Raw genomic sequence first — 19,214 nt, 5'->3', positions numbered from 1 at the left:
TACGAGGGGTTTCTAGTATTTTCTCTAGGGTTCCAGGTCTTCATGCCTGTGTATGCCTTTTTTTTTTTTTTTTTTTTTTTTGGGGGGGGGTCTTGATCTTTTGCCCAGGCTAGAATGCAATGGCACGATCTTGGCTCACTGCAAGCTCTGCCTCCCGGGTTCATGCCATTCTCCTGCCTCAGCCTCCCGAGTAGCTGGGACTACAGGGCCTGCCACCATGCCTGGCTAATTTTTTGTATTTTTAGTAGAGATGGGGTTTCACCGTGTTAGCCAGGATGGTCTTGATCCCCTGACCTCATGAGTTTATACCTAGTTTTTTTTTTTTTCCGAGACAGTCTCGCTCTGTCACCCAGGCTAGAGTGCAATGGCACGATCTCGGCTCACTGCGATCTCCTGCTCCCAGGTTTAAGTGATCCTCCTGCCCCAGCCTCTCGAGAAGCTGGGATTACAGGTGCACACCACCACACCCGGCTAATTTTTTTGTATTTTTAGTACAGATGGGGTTTCATCATGTTGGTCAGGTTGGTCTCGAACTCCTGACCTCATGATCCGCCTGCCTCGGCCCCCCACAGTGCTGGGATTACAGGTGTGAGCCACCATGCCTGGCTGTTTATGCCTAGTTTTAAATTAGCTGGACAGCTCCAGATGCAACCAGAGGTGCAATGGTTTTGTATCGGATCAAGTGCTGTGAGCCCTTTTCCAGGTCAATCACGTAGTCCCTGAAAAAGAAGGAAACATATTCTCCTGTAGAGCTCGGCTGGCCCTCCATTGGGAGGAATGTGCCCACTGTGAAAGACGCACGCCACTCACCTCTGCTCATCTGTGTCTGGTTCTACCAGTATGTTTTCTTGTCGTTCTCTCACTCTCAGAAACACGTAAGAATCTAGATCTGGTTTGGGAACTGCCAGGAAAATAATAATGTGATCAGGAAATGCTCGGCCAACAAAGTCAACCAAGGAAAAGTTGCTGGGAGGTATGGCACACTCAGGGTTTAGATAGGAGTCCAGCCCTTTCCTATTCTTCTAAGATGCAGACAGAGTGGCTGACCAGGGAGGGAACTGGACACGGATTGGGCCTTTTGTGTTCCTCAGGCAGCCTCAGCAAAATGACCAATTCAGGGTTTCATAAGTCTGATATGGGTCTGACTTGCAGCTGGTGTTATGGGCTACACTGTGTCCCTGCAAAATTCATATGTTGAAGCCCTAACCCCCAATACTTCAGCATGGGATTGTATTCGGAAACAGGGCTTTTAAAGAGGCAATTAAGTGAAAGTGTGGGCCCTAATCCAATCTGACTGGTGTCTTATAAGTAGAGAATAGGCCAGGCAGTGGCTCATGCCTGTGATCCCAGCATTTTGAGAGGCTGAGGCTGGAGGATCAATTGAGGCCAGGAGTTTGAGACCAACCTAGAAAACAATAGCAATACTGTCTCCACAAAAAAATTTTTAAAATAATAGCCAAGCATGGTGGCACATGCCTGTAGTTCCAGCTACTTGGGAGGCTGAGGTGGGAGGATCACTTGAGCCCAGCAGTTCAAGGCTGCAGTGAGCTATGACAGCATCAAAGTACTCTAGCCAGGGCAACAAAGCAAGACCTTGTCTCAAAAAATAAAAAAACAAACAAAAAAAAGGGCGGCGGGAGGGAGGGGATTAGGACACAGAGACTGGGATTAGTGATCTTACGGAAGTAGCCTGAGAGTCTGCTTGCCCCTTGCCCTTTGCCCCTTCCCTTCTCTGTGGCGACATACGGAAGGCGCCATCGATGAGGAACAGGCCCATGGCAGATACTGAACCTGTCGGGGCCTGGATCCTGGACTTCCCGGCCTCCAGAACTGTGAGTAGCCCAAAGGGACTAAGACCTTGTTCCACCACCACAGGGGTGGCCGTGTGGCCCCCAGCCCCAGCACAGGCTGGGCAGAGATGAATTTCCAGGGCTTGGGTGCACTGGAGCTCGTGGCCTTGGAACACTAAGCTCAGCTTGTAGACAAGGCGGGCTCCAGACTCCTGGAGGGCATTTGATTTGGTGTGGCAATTTTGCCTGAGGCAGTCTTGCTTGGATCTGGCGCACTGTGAAACACTGAGGAACATGGGCTTTATCCTGTAAGCCAGGGGCCCCCGGTGGGTTGATCCACGGTTAAGGGCTCTACCTATACCTCCCTTTCCTTGCTCAGCAGCCCTCAGGAGCCGGTGCAAAGAGGCCCGTGGAGGGGCTCCGGCCAAGCTGCCCTTCCCCGGCTTCCCTCCCTCGTCTTTCCATACCCTGCAACCTGCTCCCTCTTCCAAGGCCACAGGGACTCAGTGGAGGTCTCCCTAGCCTCCTGTTTCAGCCCTCCCCTCCAGCTAGGCGGGCCCTGCGCATTCTGGGACCTGTGAGGAAGAGACCGCCAGCCCCTCAGAGCAGGGGCAATGTTGGCGTGGGCTCTGCAGCACTGGTACTCGGGGCTGCCAGCACCTCGCAGAGGCTCAGCAGATGGCTAGCTACTGAAGGCGAACGCAGCTCCATGCCCGAGTCTACAAGCACCAGTGCAGTCACGGGGCTCAGCCCACCCCAGGGAACACGGAAGCAATGCTCAAATGACTACCATTGGATCTGCTTTCTGGTTTTTTTTTGGATTTTAGCCAGAACCCTTCCTCTCCTTTCTGTTTATCTACATACTTATTTTCCCATATTTGGGTAAAAACAGTGAAGAGAGGATCCTACCCTGGGACACCTGAGGATGGGTGGGCCACCTGCAGGGAGAATGTCCTGTTTACCTGCCCGAAAGAGGTCCACCTTCTGTAAGTTAGGGGGCATGTGCTTCAAGGCGACATTTTTCAGATAGGTCTCTGTGTTCACCATGAACCTGAAAGACATGGATTCAAACTGCTGTGGTGTGCACAGCTGATGGACGTCCAAGGTTAGCAGGCGGCAGCGCACAGCCCTCGAGGACAGGCCTCATGCTGAACCAGTCAGGTGCCCCATGCCGACAGCTCACTCACTCACTCTCTGGCAAAGGCCAACTCTTCCGGGGAGAGGCTGGAAGGCTCCCCCTCGGGCCGGGTTTTCTCCTTCTCAAGGACATGAGGGAAAAACTTCTCTATCTGTGTGGATAAAGCAAAATCTTCATGAAAACTTCGGTAAAAGTCAAAGACAAGGATGTGGTTAATATAAAGAGGGTTTACACAACTCTCCCGAGGAAGGACGTGTGGTCTGGAGGTGGGACAGTGTGGGTAGAGAGGCACACCATAAGACACGGAACAACATCTCTGAGACACCCTTGCAGGCAAGCTGTGGACGTGGGGCTGGGGGACAGCTTGGATTGGGAGACTCCTAAGTGGCTGAACAAAGAATGCTGACTCAATGGGTAGATGTCAAACTGTAAGGAAGTCTTTGGTGAGAGATCCTTAACACAGTCTAATTAATATTCACATAAAGTTTTTTTTTTTTTTTTTGAGATGGAATCTCATTGTGTTGCCTAGGCTGGAGTGCAGTGGTACGATCTTGGCTCACTGCAACCTCCACCTCTCGGGTTCAAGTGATTCTCCTGCCTCAGCCTCCTGAGTAGCTGGGATTACAGGCGCCCACCACCACACCCAGCTGATTTTTGCATTTTTAGAGATGGGGTTTCACCATGTTGTCCAGGCTGGTCTTGAACTCCTAACCTCAGGTGATCCACCTGCCTTGGCCTCCCAAAGTGCTGGGATTACAGGCATGAGCCACTGCCCCTTGGCTGGTCATCACCAGCTTTTGGTCATCAAAAACCTTATGTGGGCCAGGCACAGTAGCTCATGCCTGTAATCCCAGCACTTTGGGAGGCTGAGGTGGGGGTGGATCACCTGAGCTCAGGAGTTCGAGATCAGCCTGGCCAACATGGTGAAACCCTGTCTCTTCTAAAAATCAGGCGGGCATGGTGGCAGGGGCATGTAATCCCAGCTACTTGGAAGGCTGAGGCAACAGAATCACTTGAACCCAGGAGGGGAAGGTTGCAGTGAGCTGAGATCGCACCACTGCACTCCAGCCTGAGCAACAGAGCGAGACTCCGTCAAAAACCAAAACAAAACAAAACAAAACACACACAACCCAGCAAATAAAAAAACAAGGGGGCTGATGACATAAAGTATTAAGAGACAGCTAATACATTAGGTGACAAGATCAGGATCCAGAGACAAGGGAAATGGCCCAGTTTAATAAGATAAAGTTTAAGAGGAATAAGTATCAAGCCCTACACTTAAGGAGCCAAAACCTAAGCCGTGCAAGTAGAGGACAATGACTGGATGGGATAATTATCATATTAAAAGGGGTTAGCGTCCATGTGAGTGAAGAATGAGCTCAGGCAGCGTACCTGTCAATATGCTAATGTGATAAATATGCTAATGTGATGTGGTTGGCATTACTACCAGCTTAATAATCAGAATAAGAGAAATGATCAGGCTGTTTTTCACAAACTTGGTCAAACTACAACTGGGATACTGTGTTTAGTTTTAGATAGTGTAACTTAAGAAGGATAAAGACAAACAAGAACCCTTTTAGAGACCAGGAGAGTAAATGGTTTGAATGGCTAAAATGTGTGCCTGAGAGAAGACTTCGAGGAGACTGTGGGCAGTCTTCAGATAGCTGAAGCATTCTCGTGTAGAAGAGATAATTTATTTTATTTGTAATAACTAAAGAGACACATAGAACCAAATGAAATGTCAAGGAAGTAGGAATTTCTCAGGGTTATAAAATAGGAATGTTTTGCAATCTCTTTTCCTTTCTTTTTTTTTTTTTGAGGCAGAGTCTCGCTCTGTCACCCAGGCTGGAGTGCAGTGGCACGATCTCAGCTTACTGCAACCTCCACCTGCTGGGTTCAAGCAATTCTCCTGTCTCAGCCTCCAGAGTAGCTGGGACTACAGGTGCCTGCCACCGCGCCCGGCTAATTTTTTTATTTTTAGTAGAGATGGGGTTTCACCTTGTTGGTCAGGCTGGTCTCAAACTCTCCTGACCTCAGGTGATCCACCCTCCTCAGCCTCCCAGTGCTGGGATTACAGGCGTGAGCCACCATACCTAGCCTGCAATTTCATTTTTGTAAGTTAGATAGCCACAAAGCTGTAGGCGAATGTAAGTCATCCTGGTTCATTTGACATTGACGCTGGCCATCTGACAGGCAAAATAATTTTGGAAACAAGTTCTCCTCTAGTCAGCATTCCCTATTCACCAACGCCAACGACTCTCCCTTCAGCACCGCCATGCTGTAATGCAAGGGGGCACCATTCACTCAGCAGGTGAACAGACTAAAAATGTGTGCGGTGTTCCCGCAGTGGGCAACACATGCCTCTCTGTGCTTCTGCGGAGCAATCTCTCGCTCTCTTTACACTTTAGCTACACTGATATTGGGCTCTCAGCAGTGTCTTCAGGTCCTGCACCCTCCTGGGCCCCAGTCCAAGTTCTCCCCAGGACATTCAGTCTGCTTTACAGACTGCGCTGTCTCACTGTCTCAATGCCTCCAGGTATCTCCACGTCAAACCTTCATGAGGCGACACCGCAAGTAGCTGCTGAGGACGTAGCGGATCCTCTCCATCTCCATTTGGTGGATGCTGACCTTCAGGTCCTCCCTTTTGGCTCTCCTGAGATTTTCTTCCTATTAAATGAGAAACTAAGGTTTATAAAAAACATGATGTTCAACCATCATCATTGGCAACGTTGAGGACCCAGACTATGTTTCAGTCCAAGGAAAACAAAAATATCATGTGAGTTTTCATTTTATTTTATCATTGTATAAAGTGCAAACAATAGTCATTTACTTTTAGAAAATGACCATTTGAATAGAATATGTTCAGCCAGAGGGTTCCAGAAGAACTCCAGTCCGATTGTAAGGGAGATAACACAGCACACAGAATAAACTTCCATCGGGCCTAAAAAGCAGTATTAAAACACCAGCTGAGAAACTGTGAAATATCCACATTTCACAGCTTCTCTGAAGTTGACAACGATTTAGACTTAGATAATCTAGGCCAGGGACCACAAACTCAAAATGTCTGCAGGGGCCAGGTTAGGAGGCTACAAGAGAAGGGTGGGTAGTCAGGGACTGTGGGGAGCAGGGAGTACATGGATGGGCAGCTCTCATAGGACTGCTCTGGTCAACTGTTCTCATGCAGAAATGCAGGATTTTAGACTTTTCATGGGAAGCCAATATCCAGATATTTACAAGAACTCTCAAGCTTGATAAACATAGATAACTAATTCAACGTTTTTTTTAAAGAACTGGACTGTGGGTTGGAGCCAAACAAAACAGATTTGCTATCAGACCGCAAGCTCTCAGTGTGCTCATCAAATGCTTTTACCTTTCTGCTCCTTTGTCAGCCCAAGACAAGCGACTCTTACCATGTGCTCCAGCTGTTCCATGACACATTCTACAATCTCAGGTTTGCTCTCCAGCAGCTCAGGGGCAAACTTTTCATTCATCCAGGCCTAAAAGACAAATGCCAGAAAAACCAAGCATCATCCACCACAGAGCTAAACAACCTTGTGAGTCAGCCCAAGTCCCACAAAAACCAGGGACGGTGCAGGCGAGAAAACTGTCTGCCCACCAACTGGAAACACTGAAGCTGTTTTGAAGACAAACTACGTTTAGCAATTGCTTTCTCATGTCCTGTTTTAGTTGGGAGGATATGTTCATAACCTTCTATTCAACTGACACTCACACAAACCCTTGCTTACTTCAGTTAGTATGACGCCTGGTGCTGAGAGTGACACCACCTGGTGTTCAAACCGTGGCTTTGCCAGGCAGCCCAGGCACACTGTTACTCCACCAGCTCCTTCCTCCCAGGGAGCACCACCCCATGTCTATTTAGAGAGAAAGCAACAACCCACCAATCCACACAGCTCTTCATTCCTGAAGCTCAGAGCACTTCACAAATGTTTTTAATTCATCATCATATCGCAGAGAAAATGGATATAGTTATCCTCATCTGATTGAAAAAATACAGATTGAGTAATTTACTAATGGCCCCAAAGTATACAGGATCATAATAGAAACAGGCGCTCATCTATTATGGAGTTTCGGAGCCAGAGGTTAAAGCTCTAATTTATGACTCAGGCCCAGCTGTTTGGTTCATTTTAGAGACTTCTAAGGCTTAGAGAACTGAAATATCCCTAAGTGACTGACGAAAGCTACACTTATCTTTCAATTACAGGAAATGTAGTTTTAGCATAGCTCAGAATTATATGCTGACCAGGCTCAACTTATTTTTTTCTGATGTCCTTGAGTGTCTGCTTCTCTCCATGATCACCATCAAGACACATTACCAAATGCTGGGCATGGCCACTGTCATAAGTGTTTGTGCAGAGCCTGAGCATCTGCAACAGTTCTGCAGACTGAAACAAACAAACAAAACCCTGCATAATGCATGGGAAAACATCGTATTTTCTGACGGGCTTATTAGGAGCAGTATTTCTTTTTGACTGATTTTTATTAAATACTGAATAATTTTTATTTATTTATTTTTGAGGGACAGTCTCACTCTATTGCCCAGGCTGGGGAGCAGAGGCATGATCCCAGCTCCCTGCAACCTCTGCCTCTCAGGTTCAAGCGATTCTCCTGCCTCAGCCTTCCAAGTAGCTGGAATTACAGGCATGTGCCACCATGCCCAGCTAATTTTTGTGTTTTTATTAGAGACAGGGTTTCACCATGTTGGCCAGGCTGGTCTTGAACTCCTGACCTCAAGTGACCCACCTGCCTTGGCCTCTCAAAGTGCTGGGGTTACAGGTGTGAGCCACTGAGCCCAGCCAAATATTGAATAATTTTTAAAACTAGAAGAACAAGCTGGGCGTGGTGGCTCATGCCTGTAATCCCAGCGCTTTGGGAGGCCGAGGCGGGAGGATCATGAGGTCAGGAGATCAAAACATCCTGGCTAACCTGGTGAAACCCCGTTTCTACTGAAAATACAAAAAATTAGCCGGGCTTGGCACGCCTGTAATTCCAGCTACTTGGGAGGCTGAGGCAGGAGAATTGCTTGAATCTGGGAGGCAGAGGTTGCAGTGAGCAGAGATCGCGCCACTGCCCTCCAGCCAGGGCAACAGAGCAAGACTCCGTCTCAAAAACAAACAAACAAACAAACTACGAGAACAATGACAAGTCCCTGTGTGTCCCTACCTCCTCAGAGGTAATCACTAGCTTGAATTTCGTGTTGAATTTCCTTTATGGTTTCACTACATTTGTTCATATCTCTATAGAATACCTCTCAACTGTTCATGACAGGATATTCAAAGAAAGTGATAGTGCTTGTCTGGTACACTGGGGTACCATTGGGGACCACTTCATTTATATTATGAAATTATGATGATAAAGTATAAAACATTAGGTGGAAGTTTATATTAGTATAAAACTTTCATATAAATCTTTCCAAAATTTTTACTGAGAAACTTGTATCAAAATCCAATCTTTTTTTTTTTTTTTTTTTTTTATAAATCAGTTTTTACACTTGAAATGGCTACATCTGGTTTCTGGTCACACAGTGGCACGATAATGGCTCACTGCATCCTTGACCTCCCAGGCTTAAGTGATCCTCCTGCCTCAGCATCCAGAGTAGCTGGGACTACAGGCACATACCACAAAGCCTGGCTAATTTTTAAATTTTTTAAATAAAGATGGGGTTTTACCATGTTGCCTATGGTGGTCTTCGAACTCCTGGCCTCAAGACATCCCCCTGTATCAGCCTCCAGAAGTGCTGGGATTACAGGCTTGAACCACCGTGCCTAGCCCCTGATCAAAATTCTAAATACCAATCAGTTCATTATTGCTACAGGCTTAAGTGTGTCCCCTCTCAAAAATCTACCTAACTTCCAGGACCTCAGACTGTGACTATATTTGGAGATGGGGGCCTTTAAACAAGTGATTAAGTTGCCATAATCCAGTAAGACTGGTGTCCTGATAAGAGGTAATTTTAACACAGACACACACGAGAGGGAAGACCACGCAAGGACACAGGGAGAATATGGTCACCTACAAGCCTAAGGCAGAGGCCTGGGAAGAAGCCAACTATGCTGGCACTTTGACCTGAGCCTCTAGAATTAAGAAAATAAATTTCTATTTAAGCTACCCAGTCTTTGGGACTTTGCTCTGCAGCCATAGCAAACTAAAACAATCATTAAAATGAGCAAATCTGCACTACAGGTAATAACTTTTAAATCACTTTTTACAGGTATTAAAGGGTATCCTATATATGCTCCCAAAGCTGTTCTCATCAGTGGCCCTGTCAGGCTGTCCCTTTGGCTGTGTCACACAGCATAAGAGACAGGATCTGGCTGTGGCAGCCATGCAGGTGGTGGGTCACTTCCTTGGCTGCACTCAGGGCACTGCACTGGAACATCAGGCATGAGATGTTACTCTAGCTCAACCACCGGCAAGCCACAGCGGTGCCGTCAGACCCCCCGCCGCCCATCCTCTAGCTGCCTTTCAAGGACCCCAATGATGCTCACTTGAAAAAGCAACCAGCCTGGGGCTCTGGCTGTCCTGGAAGGTGCAGGGGTCCACACTGAGGCATCTGTGGCACAGCAGTGTGCCACATCACCCAAGGGTGGTGGCTCTGCCTTGAACAGTAATTTTGCAAGTTTGAACTTTACATAAAGTTTCTTTGGCAGCTCATATTTTATGGTTGTTATTGTTCTACATTATGCTCCTGTTATTCATGCTGTTTCCGGAGTTATTTTACTCATTTTCACTTCTATTTCCACTGTACATGGTATATTTTCTCAATGCTATTTATTTATGGTTATCTAGGTTATTTTCATTTTTAACTATTGCAAGCAATGTGTGAAAATATGGTAGATGTCTCCTAGAGTATATGCGGAAGTTTTCACTAGGTATGTACCTGGGGGTGGAATTACTGGACCACAGGTATGTGCACCTTCATCTTTACTAGACAATAACAAATTATTTTCCAAAGTGATTACACCTATTTACATCCCATGGCAGTATATAAGTGTGCAAATTGCTCTACTTTTTTTTTTTTTTTTGAGACGGAGTCTTGCTCTGTTGCCCAGGCTGCAGTGCAGTGGTGTGATCTCAGCTCACTGCAATCTCCACCTCCTGGGTTCAAGAGATTCTCCTGCCTCAACCTCCTGAGTAGCTGGGATTACAGGCGTGACAACACGCCCGGCTAATTTTTGTATTTTTAGTAGAGATGGGGTTTCGCCATGTTGGCCAGGATAGTCTTGAACTCCTGACTTCAGGTGATCTGCTCGACTCGGCCTCCCAAGGTGCTGGGATTACAGGTGTGAGCCACCGAACCTGGCCTGCCCTATATTCTTAATTTTTTTCTTTTTGGGATAAGATCTTGCTATGATCCTCAGGTTGGTCTCAAACTCCTGGGCTCAAACGAACCTCCCACTTTGGCCTCCTGAGTTGCTAGAACTACAGGCATGAGCCACTGCGCTCAGCTGCTCTACATTCTTGCCATACTTTACATTGCTCACGTTTTTCAGTTCTTCCAATCTGATAGATATGAAATGATATCTCATGATTTTAATTTTCATTTTCCTGATCACTAAAAAGGTTGAACATCTTTTTCATATGCTTATTGGCCATCTTGTTTTCTTCTTCTTCCAAGTATCAGTCTGTATTGGGTAGTCTGAAAGAGTTGTTTATGTACTGTGGATAATCATTTTGTGTCAGCTACATATTAACATTTTGCAAGTATCTTCTCCCAGCATGGTGGCCTGTCTTTTCACTCTAATCCAGAAGTACAAACAGGCAGGGCACAGTGATTCACACTTGTAATCCCAGCACTTTGGGAGGCGAAGGCAGGCAGATCACAAGGTCAGGAGTTTGAGACCAGCCTGGCCAACACAGCGAAACCCAATATAGTGAAACCCCATCTCTACTAAAAATACAAAAATTAGCCGGGCGTGGTGGTGCACGCCTATAGTCCCATCTACTCAGGAGGCTGAGGCAGGAGAATCACTTGAACCTGGGAGGCAGAGGTTGCACTGAACCAAGATCATGCCACTGCACTCCAGGAATGTATCCCTTTTTTCCTTTATGCTTTGTGCCTTTTGATTTTTGTTTAATGAACCCTTTCCTAATGAACAAGGAACTCTTATGCTGTTCCACAAACTAGGTCTGTGGGTGGATTTCAGGGGATCTGTGATGCCCTGGAAGTCATATGCAAAATTCTGCATGGGTGCATGTGTGCGTTATTCCGGGATGAAAGACCAGAGTTTTTACCAGTTTCTCAAAAAGGTCTGTGATATAAAAACAGATTAAGAATCAGTGCTAAATAGTGAGGATCATCATATAAGGTATAATTCAAAAATTATTTTAGTTCGGTTTTGGCATTCATGATATCATGTATGGCAGGGAAGAGTGAAGAATACTAAAGTCGCAAACATGAGAGAGCTCTGGAAAGGGGCAGTTAGAGCAAGAGGGTAAGGATAATTACTATGAACAGCTCACGTCTAGTGAGTGCTTACCACGTATCAGACAGCATGCTGAGTACACAATTATAATTCCACATTTAATCAACCCAAAACTCTAGGAAGGAGACACTATTATCATCTCAATTTTATTTTATTATTTTTTTGAGATGGAGTTTCACTCTTGTTGCCCAGGCTGCAGTGCAATGGTGGGACCTTTGCTCACTGCAACCTCTGCCTCCCGGGTTCAGGTGATTCTCCGTGCTCAGCCTCCTGAGTAGCTGGGATTAGAGGCATGCGCCACCACGCCCGGCTAATTTTTGTTTTTTAGTAGAGATGGGGTTTTATCATGTTGGTTATGCTGGTCTCGAACTCCTGGACCTCAGGTGATCCATTCACCTCAGCCTCCCAAAGTGCTGGGATTACAGGCTTGAGTCATTGTGCCCGGCCCTACTATCACCATTTTATAGTCAAGCAATGGCTTGAGACAAACTCCCCAACTTGCTTAACATCACGTAACAGAGTCGTGTCAGAGACAGATTTAAATCCACATAGTCTGAACTGTTACCAGAGCGTCATGAGATATAAGTGTAAAGAACACAGTTACTGGCACATGGGAAATATGCAATAAGTCAGAGCTATTATAACTAAAAGGAGAAATATTTCAGAAAGGATTTTAGATAAGCAGTGGACACATGGAGAGCAGATGACTCAAGAAAAAAACATGTGAGAAAAAGGAAGAATATGACCAGTTATCCCTTACGGGCATTTCAGCATTTTCTTGCTGAACAGGCATTCTCCAGGGAAACAGCAGATGTTCAAGGGACTAAGGTAAAGAAGTTAGCAGTCCCACCACACCTCTACAGTCCCTGAAAATATCACGTGGATCTTGCTCTGTGAACTGTTCACTGAATGTGCCCAAAGCTGTCTCTTACTGACCCCACTTGGGAATGCTGTGTTTGACATGATGAGGTCTCTAACAGAGGATGTCCTTCCTGCTTCCCGTTTCCACGTAGATGGTAAGATCCAGTCCCTGTTCTCCTGAAATAAGCCCTGAATTCCATTTCTTCATTTTGTGATCCCTGATATTCACAGATGAACTAAATAAAAAGGCTGACTGGAGCAAAGGGATTCGATCTGAGATGCTTACCTGCTCCAACCTTTCAATGAGCTCTGCAGGAGTTAGGACCACTTCCTCACTACCCCCATCAGAGTCCTGTCCCAGGAAATCCAGTTCTTCGGTCATCTTCTCTGAAACCAGGAACCTAATGAGAAGGAAAGAACCAATACTCTGCAATGCATTTTCTATTTCTTTGCAAGAATAGACATCTATCTGGAGAAGGGAAAGGTTTATTGCGGTTTCCTGCGGTTGTAGAGGCCCATTAGCAAGTGGTGAGAGAACGCAGGGACTCTAGTTTTCCAGTATCTGCCTCTTCCTCCAAGGCTCAGGTCAGGTATCCGTTTCTCAAACAATCCTCCCCTTTATTACTGCCCACCAGGAACTGACCACCTATCACATCATACAATCACTATTCATTTCTTTGACTTCCCAGCAGAGGTCCTGTTCCTCAGGGACGGGGTTCGTTTCAGTTCACATACGAATCGCGCCTCTGCTCAATGCCTGGCACTAAGCACTGGGGACGCAACGACTTGGGGAGCCCCTGCGCTCAGCACAGTGCTTGACTCCTAGCAGGCACTTAACATTGTTGGGAGCTGGCCGGGCTCACGCCTGTAATCCCAACACTTTGGGAAGCCGAGGCTGGAAGATACCTTGAGCCCAGGAGTTCGAGACCAGCCTGGGCAACATAGGGAGAGTCTGTCTTTATAAAAATAAAAATTGTTAGGAGGATTAATCAATGCTAATTTCCCAGAGCCACAAGGCCCGGCGACATTAGACCAGTCGGCGACTCCAAAGGCCTAAGGAAGTGGATGGCGGGGACGAGCAAAGTCCCCGGGGTCGCAGGGAAACTGCCAACATTCCCCTCCCCTTCTACCTCTCAGTGCCACCCACACAGGCCTTCCTTCGCCACAGAGGTCCCACTCGACGCTCACTCGGGGACCTGGGAGACAGCGAGGCAGTCCACAGCAGCAAGCGGTAAGGACGGGGAGTTCGTGGGGACGCAGTCGGGGAACCTGGAAGCAGGAAGACAGCGGAACAAACTGCTCAAGGCCTTCCGCAGATGAACCCGAGCCTCCAACTTCTCAGCTCCCGCGCTACTCTCGGAAACTTTCCGCCTAGGCAGGACGTCATCGCGCACGGGCGAGATTGACCAGTCAAGGCGCGGGGGCGAAGAGAGGGGCGGTCTTCTTGGGCCCGCCCACCCGAGGGGTGGGGACTGTCTTCGCGGCCGCTCGCAGTCCCAGCAACCCGTGGACACTAAGCGGCTGGAGGCTGGTCCGGGTGGACCCCGCCCACCTGGGTCGGCGGTTCGGGTCTGCGGTCCGGGTTGCACTACTCACGAGCGTCGGGAGGGGGCGCCCCGTACCGTGGCCAAGGGGAGTGGCGGTGTCCGCCCCGGGGGGTCCCACCCAGAAGTGTGCTGTTGAGAGCTGGCCGCAGCAGCCTCTTGGGTCGTCTCCACCCACAGCTCCCGTGGCTCTTTGGGTTCCTCCGTCTTTGCGGGGTTTCAGCTGTGGTCACTATGGTCGGTGCCTTCAGAATCTCCAGTACATTCCTTTTTATCTTTCTTGAGACAGGATCTTGCTCTGGTGCCCAGGCTGGAGTGCAGTGGCACCATCACAGCTCACTGCAACCTCTGCCTCCCGGGCTCAAGCGATCCTTCCACCTCAGCCTCTGGAGTAGCTGGGACCACAGGCCAGCGCCACCACGCCCAGTTACTTTTTAATTTTTTTTTTTTTTTTAATGTAACTATGAGGCCGGGCGCGGTGGCTCATGCCTGTAATCCCAGCACTTCGGGAGGCCGAGGCGGGTGGATCACGAGGTCAGGAGATCAAGACCATCCGCGCTAACTTGGTGAAACCCCGTCTCTACTAAAAATCCAAAAATAAAAAAAATTAGCCAGTAATCCCAGCTGCTCGGGAGAGTGAGGCAGGAGAATCACTTGAACCCGGGAGGCGGAGCTTGCAGTGAGCCGAGATCGCGCCATTGCACTCCAGCCTGGGCGACAGAGCGAGACTCTGTCTCAAAATAAAATAAAAATAAAAATAAAAATAAAATAAAATAAAATAAATAAAAAACTGTGGCGGGGTGGGGGAGAGGAGTTGTGTCTCCCTATGATGGCCAGGTTGGTCTCGAACTCAAGGACCCAAGTGATCCTTCCACCTCTGCCTCACAAAGTGGCTAGTGGTTTTTGAAGCCTGGGATCTGACGACCAGCAGCAACATCGCCTGGGACTCCGCGACAATGCAGATTCTCAGGGCCCACCCAGGCCCACTGAATCAGAAACACTGAGGGTATTTCACTAGACCCAGGCCCTCCCGGTGACCCTGACGCAGGTGAGGTTTGAGAATCACTGCTTTGGGGCAATGCTTTCAACTCAGCTTCTGGAGGGGAAAAGCAAAAAAACCCATGTCTGTATATTTATATATTTTTTCCATCTTTGTGTGATCCAGTTTTTCTTCTCTGAATTGCTGATTCTTTTCTCTTTGCTGTCCTGCATTTTCTGTGCAAAGCGTTGCTTCTGGCTTCCCTAAAAGTGTCTCTTCTCCATCAGTCTGAGGGCTCTTTGTGAGGCTGCCCTGTGATGTCATATTGATTGACTAGTAAAATGATTGGCTAGTATAGGATGATTGTACCTGCCTGATTACAATCCTGTTTTAAAAATGACAATAGAATAAGCTGAGTGAGAGAGTGGGCATCTTTACAAAGGGTGTGTAAGCTGGGGCGTATCAGCACGGGATTCCCAGAAGGAAGGGACATTTGAACTGGGTCTTACAAAATGAATTTTGTGAGTGGCAAATAAGTGGTCATTTCAAGGTCTGTTTCAACGCTATGTTTCAATGGTTTGGGCATCCCGTTGTTTTTGGTTTGGCAGAGTGTGTTTCCCAAACACAGCTGTTCTGACATGGATCTCACCCCACATACCCTTCTTACCATATGACACTGACACGCCTTCATCAAGAGGTGAGGTCTATGTTCTCATGTTTTATTTGTTTATTTAGAGACAGAGTCTCACTCTGTCACCCAGGCTGGAGTGCAGTGGGGCGGTCACAGCTCATTGCAGCCTTGACCTCCCTGGGCTCAGGTGATCCTCCTGCCTCGGCCCCCATGAGTAGCTGGGACTACAGGTGTGCACCACCATGCCTGGCTAATTTTTTTGTATTTTTAGTAGAGATGGGGTTTCATCATGTTGCTCAGGCTGGTCTTGAACTCAGGCTCAAGTGATCCGCTCACCTCAGCCTCCCAAAGTGCTGGGATTACAGGCATGAGCCACTGTGCCTGGCCCTGTTCTTGCCTTTTACATCAGGAAAGAGCTTTTTAACTGCTTTGACCAAGAGAATTTGGCAGAAGTGATGCTGCTTGGCTTCCAGGACTAGGTCATAAAAGGCAATGTGGCTCCCACTTGGCTCTTTTTTCTGGAGCCCTATCCCTTGAGAGCTGTGGGCTGATGTGGAAGAAGTCTGGCTAGCCTGCAGTTGCTGTGCAATAGAGTCCTTATGAAGATGCCAGGCAGAGATGGGGAGCCTTACTGGACGAACCCCAGAACCCCAGTTGTTCCATTCTCCAGATGTCTGGGTTGAATGAGCCTTCAGGTGATTCCAGCTCTGAGGCTTCAAACTGTCCCAGCTAAGATGAAGGGAGCAGAGATGAGCTTCTCTGCTGAGCCCTGCCCAAATGGCAGATTTGTGAGCAAAATAAGTATTGTTGTTGTTTTAGGCCCTATGTTTTGGAGTGGTTTGTTATGTAGCATTCGATGACTGAAACAGTGGTCTTTGAGCACAATCCTATTCTTCCATAATTCTCATTACCAAATAGCTTTTCAATGATGTTTATTAATATTCCTTAAGTGTTACAGATTTGAGTCCAAGCATAGATAACGTCTCTACACAAGTGCCGATTATGTACTTTATTGATTTAAAAACTTCCCTTCTCTGGGTCCAATCACCGTCTCCAATCTCCCCCGCTCCTCCACTGGAGAGCTAGAGCCCGGCTTCTGCTTCGTTACTTAATAGAGGTGTGACCTTAAATGAGTCACTTTGGATTTCAGTCACACCACCTTTTTGTTGTTGTTGTTGTTAGATGATGTTTTGCTTTTGTCCCTCAGGCTGAAGTCCAGTGGTGTGATCTTGGCTCACTGCAACCTGTGCCTCCCGAGTTCAAGCAATTCTCCTGCCTCAGCCTCCTGAGTAGCTGGGATTACAGGCATGTGCCACCGCACTTGGCTAATTTTTGTATTTTTAGTAGAGATGGGGTTTCATCATGTTGGCCAGGCTGGTCTTGAACTCTTGACCTCAAGTGATCTGCCCACCTAGGCCTCCCAAAGGGCTAGGATTACAAGAGTAGGATTACAGGAGTGAGCCACCACACCCAGCCATCAGTCATACCACCTTTTTTTTTTTCCACTCTGTCACCCAGGCTGAAGTGCAATGGCGTGATTGCAGCTCACTGCAATCTCCACCTTCCAGGTTCTCCTGCCTCAGCCTCCCCAGTAGCTGGGGCTACAGATGCGTGCCACCGCACCTGGTTAATTTTTGTATTTTTAGTAGAGATGAGGTTTTGCCATGGTCGCCAGGCTGGTCTCGAACTCCTGACCTCAAGTGATCCACCTGTCTCAGCCTCCCAAAGTGCTGGGATTACAGGAGTGATCTACCACGCCTGGCTAATCACACTACCTTTTACACAAGAATAATATGTGTCTGCCTGAAGACAGAGGGACAGACCAAAAAATTGAGGGACCCCTTTCACTTCTAAGATCTTTGATTACAACTAATATTCATTAGACAAAAACACTTCTAGAGGAAATAAGTTGGCAGAAAAATATTTCTACTATGTAGAGAAGGGTTATTAAAAGAAATGCCAAAGCAACACACAAACTTTCGGTGAAAGTGTTGATCATTTGGCACTGTAAAGTTCAGGAAGGTGGTAGAAAAGAGGTCTTCAGTTACATTATGCAGAATGAAGACAAAAATCAGGAACATCTGGTTGATGTGCACCCACTGTCAAGAAGTGTTTTAGAAATAATAAGATAGCCATATAAATGGAATGCAATTCATTAGAATGATCACAGATAAAAGAGGATTACATAGATTGTGATAGCAGGAGGATGAAGTTTGTGGACAGAATTTGCAGGCAAGCTTAGATGTTTTAAATTGCAAGATGAGCATACTAACATGAATTCAGACAAGTAAAACATGAAGTTACCTCGAAAGAGAAGGAAAAAGCTACTGCCCAAAGTGGAAGAGGAGGATACAGAAAATAGGATCCTATACAGCTGAAGAAAGTGACAAGCCACAGCAATTTCCAGATATTCTCAGTGAAGATGTTAATGGAAATTATAGACACAGCAAATAGAAACAGCCAAAATATTTGTGGGCAGCCATACATTATTATTATTATTATTATTATTGTTATTATTTATTACTTTTTTTGAGATGGAGTCTCCCTCTGTCGCCCAGGCTAGAGTACAGTGGCGCAATCTCAGTTCACTGCCAGCTCTGCCTCCCAGGTTCACATCATTCTCATGCCTCAGCCTTCCAAGTAGCTGGGACTACAGGCGCCTGCCACCATGCCCGACTAATCTTTTGTATTTTTAGTACAGATGGGGTTTCACTGTGTTAGCCAGGATAGTCTCGATCTCCTGACCTTGTGATCTGCCCGTCTCAGCCTCCCAAAGTGCTGGGATTACAGGCGTGAGCCACCACGCCTGGCCCAGCCATACATTATTTTTATTTTTTGAGACAGAGTCTCGCTCTGTTGCCCAGGCTGGAGTACAGTGGCATAATCTTAGTTCACTGCAACCTCTGCCTCTCAGGTTCAAGCGATTCTCGTGCCTCGGCCTCCAGAGTAGCTGGGATTACAGGTGTGCACCTCCATGCCTGGCTAATTTTTGTGGTTTTAGTAGAGATGAGATTTCCCCATGTTGGACAGGCTGGTCTTGAACTCCTGACCTCAGGTGGTCCGCCCACCTCAGCCTCCCAAAGTGCTGGGATTATAGGCATGAGCCACTGCTCCCGGCCAAAAAGATACATTATTAATGAGAACAAATTTAATTTTTTTAATCACAAAGGAAAAACGACAGTAAATACTATATATCTATACAGAATTGTGAACTTTCTGGAGAAAGATGCTTTCAGAATACAAGTGATGGCATTATTATTGTTCTCATATCACTGCCCTTGCTTGTTTGGTCAACAGCTGTTTCTCAGTGGTCCTTTTTTCTGAATTCCATCACATTCTTGGTCTCACTGCCCTGGGAACCAAAGCATTAAGATTTGGGAGTGTATTAGTTAAGTAGAGTTTAACTCCCAGTTTTTCTGAATGCATGAAGATTGGCACTACAGACAGCCATGTAAGAAGACAGCTTGCATTTTTTTTTGAGACAAAGTCTTGCTCTGTCACCAGGCTGGAGTGCAGTGGCATGATCTCGGCTCACTGCAACCTCCGCCTCCTGGGTTCAAGTGATTCTCGTGCCTCAGCCTCCCAAGTAGCTGGGATTACAGGCGCCTGCCACCATGCCTGGCTAATTTTTGTATTTTTAGTGGAAACAGGGTTTCACCATGTTGACCAGGATGGTCTCGATCTCCTGACATCGTGATCCACCTACCTTGGCCTCCCAAAGTGCTTTAAGAAAGGCAGAAAAGTGCGCTTAGGCTGTTTAGTCTTAGCCTTATAAGGAAAGCTATTGGCTGGTGAACTTAAACGTATTTTTCTGGCCAATGATAACA

General features: G+C 47.0%; 1 protein-coding gene across 2 annotated transcripts; it reads right to left on the bottom strand.

Moving 5' to 3' along the window:
- Positions 1-328: 328 nt before the first annotated feature.
- Positions 329-13,605, bottom strand: GINS4 (GINS complex subunit 4). Of its 2 annotated transcripts, none has more exons than XM_025394280.1 (8): positions 13,422-13,605; positions 12,520-12,634; positions 6,339-6,425; positions 5,482-5,595; positions 2,982-3,079; positions 2,753-2,841; positions 811-901; positions 329-719 (listed from the first exon to the last, which is right to left on the bottom strand). In XM_025394280.1, exons 2-8 carry the CDS (start codon positions 12,613-12,615, stop codon positions 623-625), a joined length of 672 nt encoding a protein of 223 aa, XP_025250065.1. In that variant the 5' UTR covers positions 12,616-12,634; positions 13,422-13,605; the 3' UTR covers positions 329-622. The 2 variants fall into 2 exon arrangements, with proteins under 2 accessions (XP_025250065.1, XP_025250066.1); XM_025394281.1 differs by having other exon boundaries at positions 13,430-13,581.
- Between the last annotated feature and the right edge of the window lie 5,609 nt (positions 13,606-19,214).

The sequence above is a fragment of the Theropithecus gelada genome, chromosome 8 (assembly GCF_003255815.1).
Source record: "Theropithecus gelada isolate Dixy chromosome 8, Tgel_1.0, whole genome shotgun sequence".
In the NCBI taxonomy this organism is placed as follows: domain Eukaryota; kingdom Metazoa; phylum Chordata; class Mammalia; order Primates; family Cercopithecidae; genus Theropithecus; species Theropithecus gelada.
The sequence above is the reverse complement of the archived record's forward strand: the minus strand, read 5'-3'. Positions and strand labels throughout refer to the sequence as shown.